General features: G+C 34.5%; 1 protein-coding gene across 1 annotated transcript; it reads left to right on the forward strand.

The window, feature by feature from the left end:
- Positions 1–3,654: 3,654 nt before the first annotated feature.
- On the forward strand, positions 3,655–4,050 carry LOC133806162 (uncharacterized). The gene has a single exon (XM_062244286.1). It carries the CDS (start codon positions 3,655–3,657, stop codon positions 4,048–4,050), a length of 396 nt encoding a protein of 131 aa, XP_062100270.1.
- Positions 4,051–8,645: the final 4,595 nt, after the last annotated feature.

Here is an 8,645-nt window from a genome sequence, read left to right on the forward strand (position 1 = left end):
ATAAACATAATCATCACAAAATTGGCATCATATACAAAGTCAACATCATCATAACATCATAACATAAACATCATATCTTTGTGAACATAGCCCGCTAACGTGTCCATGTCACCTCTTGAGGTAAACAGGATCTCTGGTCCTTGAATAACCTCGGCGCGTCTGCCCTATGAGTTACGTCTTCTTATCCTTAGTAACTCGGGTTATGTCTTCACATCCTTAGTAACCCATTTTTGTTGAGTTGCGTTCATCACGCTAACAACCATTTCATAACATACAACATTCAAATGACATACAATCCAGTCATATCAACACAATATAGCATTTCATAATTCATATCGCAAAAGTATCATCATTCATAACAGTCTTATTCATACAAGCCAACCTTACAATTCACAACATAAACAAATAAATTCTATCTAACTTCCATATCTCAAGTCCAAGCAAAGCACAACTGACAAATTTCACAATGAGCCTATATCATAACCAAACAACATCCTTTAGCATCACATAAGACTCAAATGTGCCCTCTTATCTATCCCATGTGTGCATGGGCCATGCACACATGGTGAAAGCTATTCATCATTCTCAAAATAGACAATTACACATAAAATCACCAAAAGAATAATGCAACTTATATCTATGTTACATGCATGGTTTTTAAATAAAAATCGCTTGGTTGAATATTAGACATATTTTTTAACGTAAAAGTGCATTTGTATGCGACATGCATATGTGGGAACGTTGTTATAAAATGGAATTAAAAATGATAATTCCTATGCGCTTATTTTTATCGTTTTAAAAATAATAAATTCCTAACATGCTTTAATTACCATTATTTATCTTTTTAAAGTTACTAAGTTGATTAAACCTCTTAAGACATTATTTTATTTCATAAAATAATTTATTTAACCATTTAAAAATATAATAATTCCATTATTTACTTTTAAATTCCATAAAATAACAAGGACTAAAAAAATTATGTAAAAATATTTATAATTTAACATGTTTTCTAAAACTACCTTATAATCCCATTAACAAATTTATATATTTTTTTACTTGTATTATTTTTAAGACTTAATTTTTTAAATAGAGTTTATTCATAGGTGATAATTCAATAACTATTTTTAAAATATTTTAATAAACATTCAGCCACTATTTGATTCACTTAAAAATTTACAAGTAAATTAAATTCACTATTTTTCTTAATTAAAATAAAGAAAAATCATAACTATTAAAATGAACACTCATAGTTATATTAAAAATACCACTTTTAATATTTTCATAGTTTAGGGCATTAATTTATTTTAACATACACATCAAATTTCTTTTATTAAAAATACAACCTCATATTTTTTTATTAAAATTCCAGCAACTACATATATCCTCAAAATCATCATTTTTATTCTTAAAAACTCATTTTCATAAAAAATATATAAAAAAAACTGTAGGTAATTATTTGCACAAAATATCATTTCAAGGCATCTTAAAATCTCCCTTTTAACTTCTTAAAATATCAAAGCACTTGCAAAATTTATTTAAGCATTCAAAAATATTTTTCTCATCATTTTGACACCTCTTATACACAAAAATAAGCAAGTACTATAAATCATGAAATTCATTCTTTTCATCGTATTTCACAAAATTCATACATATTTATTTAACAATATTCCAACACAAACCCTAGCATGTTTCTACACCTCTTTAATCATTTTAATGTTACCATTAGCATACAATAATTCATCAAACCACCTTAAAACATTCTAACAAATCATAAACAAATAATCTTCTTTAACCTTGTCTTGATTATAATCTCTTGACATATTACTATTATGCAAGTATTCCAAGGAAGAAAAAAACTAATATATATCCTTTTAAAATCTTACAAACAACCTATCATGTTTCTAAGATTTTTAATTGATATAAAAACATAAAAAAAATAAAAATCATTCTTAACCTTAGGCCGAAATTCCCATAGCCCAAAATAATCAAATCCTTTCATGTTATTTCAAATATATTCATCATCCTTTTTAATAGATCACAATTTAAAACATTTACCAACCCTTTTATACATGACCATTCTCTAACATACAATAATAACCATACAAAAAAAAAAAAAAAAACAACATGAAACATTTAACCATTAACCAAATCTACAAGATCAACAAGGCTACCAACCAGAAAACATCCCCCATCATCAACCTATATTGACCACAAACCCAAAACACCATGAATACCCAAGATAACATGAAAATGATAGGGCTAAAGATCCATTACCTCTCTTGATTTGTGAAATCAAGAATACACAAGATGACCAATACTCAAACTATATCACCCCTTGTTCAAGCCTAGGGTTTTTGAAAACCAACAATCAAACTCTAGTCAAGAATACAAGAATCAAAAGAAGAGAAATTAACAAACATAAACATAAAGAGACATACCCTAGAATTGATTCCCTCTTCTCCTTCTTCTTCTTTTCTTTCTTCTTCTCCTTCTCTCTCTAGCTCACGTCTCTCTCTCTCTTATTCTCTCTAGTTTCGGTAGCCCAAGAGCATAATGTTCTCTATTTTCTCTCTTCCCTTTTTATTATTAAGTAGCCCAAAATAACCTAATACACCAAATGATAAGTTTCCTATTTCTAATTATTTTCTCTTATTTCTTATTTAATTGATTTTTATTTTTAATTGTTATGGAATAAAGATGACAGCATCTCTTCCATTTTAACCAATATTCACCAAAATAAACTAGGAAAAGAATTTCCCTTTTCCCACTATACTCCACACGTCCAAGCCCCTTTCCCATTCCTTAGTTTTATTTTATTTTATTTTTCAAATGATTAATTAAATCTAAATAAAAGGAAACTACAAATGTGTACAAAATTCTATACATGTGCACCATACAACCATGCACATGCACACACTCAATAACTATAGTGCATCACTACCTACTATGCACCTTAGTGCATTCAACTAAATCTCAATTAATCACATTTTTAAAATAAATAAATAACATTTAATAATTAAATTCACAAAATTCCACCAAACAATTCTAACAATTAATTTAAACAAACAAACAATTAAATAAAATAATTCACAACACTTAATAATTAAATAAAATAAAACAGAAAAACTTAATAACTAAAAAAAAAAAATTGGTGCACTACAACAATCCGAGGAGGAAGTTCGAAAAGCTAAGGAATATCATCTCCAAGCTAGAACTACAAAGGTTGAGTTTTTGGTTGGTTTTTGAGTTGTTTTTTATTATTGATGTTAGATCTGGTTGTATAGGTTATTTTTTTGGTTTTTGAAGGTTTTTTTATGCTTGAGGGTTATCTTGGTTGATTTTTTGATTTGCATACATGCATGTGGCTAGGGTTTTTCTAGTTGTGTTTAGTTTTGCTAGAATGTGTAAAAATGTATGCTGCCAAGTGTTCGTAGTCCGACTTCCAATGGGTCAAATCGTATCCTACTACCTTTTTTTGTGGAAATAATTTTTATGGTTTTATAGCTCTCGAAGAATACTTGAGTTTAGGCTAAGGAAAAGGTTCCTCCGGCTTCTGTTATCTGGTGTAATTTGTCCTTGCCCAAACACATGTTTATTCTTTGGCAAGCTTCCTTGAGGCATCTATTAACCAGAGACAACTTATTAAGGTGCCATATGCAGCTGGCTTCTTATCTTTGTCCAATTTGTGAAGTGCAGCATGAGTGTCATGAGCATTTATTTTTTCAGTGTCAGTTTGCTCAACAGGTGAGGAATGGTGTGGCTGGTTGGCTGGGCAGTGTGGTTTGGCCTGAGTGTTTTCATGAATGGATTAAATGGATGGAGGGGAAGCCGAAGGGAATTCAGCAGAAGGTTGTTGCTGCTGGGTTAGCTGCCTCTGTTTATCTGGTTTGGTGGAACAGAAACCAGTGCTTGTTTAACTCCTTTTCTGTTTCTGTTTGTAAGGTTGTTTCTCTGGTGCAAGATTGTGTTAGGGCTAGAGTTTCGATTTTGTCTAAGGCTAAGATGAAGAGTTCTGATATTGTCTTTGTTAAAAACCTGAATCTGATGTAATTCTCAGTCTGCTGGGCTCTTAATGAGCTGGTTTTGTATTTGTTTTTGGATGTTAATAATATTCTTTTTTTCAACAAAAAAAAAAAATCGAAAAAATATGTTTTCAAACCTAAGTTATGAACTTTTTGGCATCTTGATGCAATCTGGAAAATTTCTGGGCAGCATGTACTGGCCAGATTGTTTTGAAAATTGAGCACATTTTACTGAGCCAAAAGCCATGAAATTTGGTAAAATGTTATTTTAAATATGTATAAGGATCACATAAATTTTTTAGAGGAAAATGCAAAATTTTTAAAGAGTAATGGTTTTTCAAAGTTTTCCCTAATAATCTGAAAACGAAATTTTTGGGTAGTAAACACTGTCTAGATTGTCTTATATTTTTTAATAGGTTCCCCGGTTCTAAAAATTATGAAATTTTGAGAAAAAATAAACTAGATTGATTAAAGATTCTGGTAAAATTTTAGAAAAAACCAGAATACGGTGTAAGAGAATTTTCTTTTCAAAGAACCTTAAAAATCTAAGAAAAACTCCTTAACAAAAATTATGAAACTTGGTGAGAAATGTTTTATATTATGTATCAAGGCCTTGGTAAAGTTTTAGATTAAAATATATCACAGTTTAAGAGCAGTAATTTTTCTAAGTTGCCCTAAAAATGGGGAAAATTAGTAATTTCGAACCTTAACAAAAGACGAGTTTTGGGAGGTTAGTTATCCTAACCTAAATTAAATTTTGACGTGAGCTTACGCCTAGTTCCCGTCATTAGGACACATAATATGTGAACGGGATTTTCGAGGGTTGTGGTTATAGAACCTAACATAGAACATGAGCTTAAAAGTGAGATTTTATCACATTAAAATGAATAGTAAAAAAGTTAGGTTCAAAATTGGAAATGAAGTTATTTTAATAAAATAGCTAAAGTTTTTGATATCTAACCAATCCAAAATTAGCTTAAGGTTATTGGGAATTCATTTTTACAATTTTCTAAACACGGGGTCCAATTGCTCACTCTTTTCGAAAATGACGTAATAGAGATCCTATGTTATGGATTAAATATGGTAAAAATGGGAGTTAGGTTTTATAAAACCGTAAATCAAAAAGTATTATCGTTAACGGATAACAAATTGTAAAAGGTCGAAACGCAGTATTTTTGGGTAAAGAATGGAAAATGGTAAACTCTGTACTTGAGTAAAAAGTGGGTGGTTTTCTAAGATTAAAAGTTGTTTAAAACTCATTTTATAAGTAACCAAAATACGCATAATACGATTGAGAGAGTAATCTAGATATAGAATATTAAAATCCACAACACGGAGAGCATGTTGCAGTAAGGACGATTTTTCTCAGGAAAACCGTAAATTGATTAAAGCGGAATCTGGTCTTATACACTGTAAAGTGTATAAGATAAATTTTTAGTATAGTCTCTGAGAAAAACTTTATTGAATGTAGCTATCATATAATATTAGCTATACGAGTAGGCCATAGTTTAATCTGAGTGCACTGTATTAATTATAGTAACTGCAAAGGGAAAAGTGGATAGCGGAGTTAAAAGATCCAACTGGGAACTAAGGACTCCAAGAAAGTTAGCCTTTCTCAGTCTTGCCAACAACATGAATATACTAGTGTGTGCTTGTAGTAGTAGATTACACTAGTTTTGTTTTGGTCATTAAGACCAGGGTATGCTTAATGCCTACTCTTGCAATGCTTTGACATTCTATGGATAAATGGTAAGTAGGTTCGTGTTGAAGCCAGAACCTTAGCATAATATAGTCTGGGTTGGAGCCAGGACAATGGTAATGTAGTTTGGATTGGAGCCATGACTTTGGTAATATAGTCCGAGTTGGAGCCAAGACATGGTAAGTATATAGTCTGGGTTGGAGCCAGGACAATGGTAATATAGTTCAGGTTGGAGCCAGGGCATGGTAAGTATATAGTCCGGGTTGAAGCCAGGACAATGGTAATATATACAAAACGAAAGTATATCTCCTCCCCCAAACTTAATATGAACATTTTTCACAATGTTCAAAATAAAATTAAAGTGAAGAAGAATGATTTGGGAGCAAATGCACATCAAAAGGGCAGTGGTGGTGGAGGTGGCTAAGACTCTCTGACTTTGCCAGCACAGGGGCACTGTTGTAACGCCCTGGCTACCCCAGAACAGTTACGGTGAACGGTGGACCGGAAATTTGACTCACTACCTGAGTCCTTTGGTCAAAAACGTGCTCTAAGTGTAATTAACAGGTCAAGGTATAAAACTAGTAAAAAGGTAATGGAGATTTTCATTACAAACTGCTCTGCAGAGCTAAACAAAACGTTTACAAGCTGTTCACAGTACAAAATGGTCACTACTGTTGTAAAGTTACAATCCCGCCGACCTAAGCAGCAAAAATAGGGCAAACCCCCTAGTTCCTCTGAGAACACCTTGACCGTGGTGGTCAAGCGGCTGCATATGTACACACCACCACATCAGCTCTCCACTCAAGGCTAGGTGAGCTTCTCTTTCCCTTTACCTGCACCACATAGCACCCATGAGCCAAGGCCCAGCAAGAAAACATAACACTTTATATAAACATTATCAAATGATTATCATTATAATCACACTGAGCATAAAGCTTTCAAACAAAAGAGTAAACAACACACGAGGTCCTGATAAACCACACTGAGTGACTGACAAGCAAGTCACTAATTCAAATGGAAGAGTGGCTCATAGGTAAGCCACTAGCCTTCAACAAGTTCTGGTAACCGTACTGAGTGACTGCCATGCATGTCACTAATTCAGGTGGGAGAGTGGCTGCTAAGTAAGCCACTAGCCTCCAAGCGCTTATTTCATTCGTCGACCCTCGGGGTCGGTCTGGCATTAATGCTCTTTGAGTCATTCAATGCTGATAATTGATTAGATCAAATCTTATTGGCTTGCGTGACACACGCTAAGGCCGTCCTGACTAATGAGCCAGCTCAACGTGATCAGTGCCCAGTACCACCGCCGAACCTGACTAATAAGTCACAGCTTCACAGTTGATACTAGCACCCTTGCCAAACCTGACTAATAAGTCAGTACCATGCACAACTGAGCAACATATGCTAAGCATTCTATATTCAATCCATGTCCATATTCTCACAATCACATGCCTCATGAATATCCACACATGTCACATTTGGGGTGCAGTTTTCTTACCTTTGGTTCGAGCAAGAACGAATAAAAGAACAACCCTGAGAACGATCGACGTTTTGGTCCTTTAGCGGTTACCTGGTCATAACCAAATCATGGGATTCCATCAATAAAATGAATAATAAAAGGTTCCCAAACCAAAACCTAACCTCCGGGACCTCAAACACTACTCAACCGGGTAGTAGGTTCAATCCCGAGGCTTTAGGCTTGCATCCCCGAGCCAAAAAGCTAATTCTGGGTAAAAATGCCTTAAGGGCCGCGACCCTCCTTGGCCATGCCGCGGCCCACCCCTCAGACAGAGGCGCCTAAACCCAGCAGCCCCCAAGGGCCGCGGCTCACCCCTGCCATGCTGCGGCGCAAGCTCCATTTCAGCCGAAACCCCTGTTTTTCCTCCCTTGCGTTTTCCCTTGAAACCAACCCTTCAAACCCAATTTAAACACCACCCAAACCTCTCTCAAACACCCGTTTAAACCTCCAAACATCACCCATAACTATCCCTCATCATTACCCAAGTAAAACATCCCAAGAACTCCCCTTGATTCCAACTTTCCATACCAAAATCTAAAGCTGAAAACTATGAATGAAAACAGAGCAAAACCAGTAAAACAATGGATAAAACTCACCTCAAATTCGAAACCAAACCCTCTTCGATGACTGAGCTATGCCTACAACCTCAACCTCCAAGTTCCCTAGCTTAATTCCACACCTTGAGCTCAAAACTCCAAAGAGGAAGAAGAGAGAAATGAACTTACGGGTAGGAGGAAAGCAAAACTCTGTTTTGGTTATGTTTTCTCTACAGCCATCTAAACCATATATATCCAAATCCCAAATGACCATTATACCCCTAGGTCTTTAAAGCTTCTAAAACCAACTCAAGGGTAGTTTTGACATTTTCCACCTACACCGTTAATCATAATTAACGCTTCCCTTTTCCCGCTAATCTCAATATCCACAAACACCAATATTTCACCTCCCGTTACCCTTTAATGTCTGGTAACACTGTTATCATTAAAACACCCCGAGACTCACCCCGAGCCCCGATCTTAAACCCGTTATGACCAAACCGATAATCAACATTCCTTGATCGTCTCATGCCAAATGGCTCGAACAAACCCACATCATAATGTGGTCTCAAATTATATCACCAACATGCGAATAAATAATCAATTTACCCTCAACGGCCAAATTACCATCACACCCCCGTAATAATAAATATGGACTCACATGCATGTATTTCACACCATATCATAATATAATCAACAGATACATGCATTTTATCAGTTAATAACATAATTAAGCAAGTATGGCTCTCCCGGCCTACTGTTCACGCCGTTAAACACAACGGAGAATTCGGGGCATTACAACTATCCCCTCCTTACTGAAATTTCGTCCCCGAAATTTACTTGAACAGCTCGGGATACTGACTCCACAT

This window comes from Humulus lupulus, chromosome X (assembly GCF_963169125.1).
Source record: "Humulus lupulus chromosome X, drHumLupu1.1, whole genome shotgun sequence".
Classification (NCBI taxonomy): domain Eukaryota; kingdom Viridiplantae; phylum Streptophyta; class Magnoliopsida; order Rosales; family Cannabaceae; genus Humulus; species Humulus lupulus.

Bases quoted from the DNA above. Each gene is read 5' to 3' on its own strand.
- LOC133806162 (XM_062244286.1), top strand. From the start codon at position 3,655: ATGCAGCTGGCTTCTTATCTTTGTCCAATTTGTGAAGTGCAGCATGAG.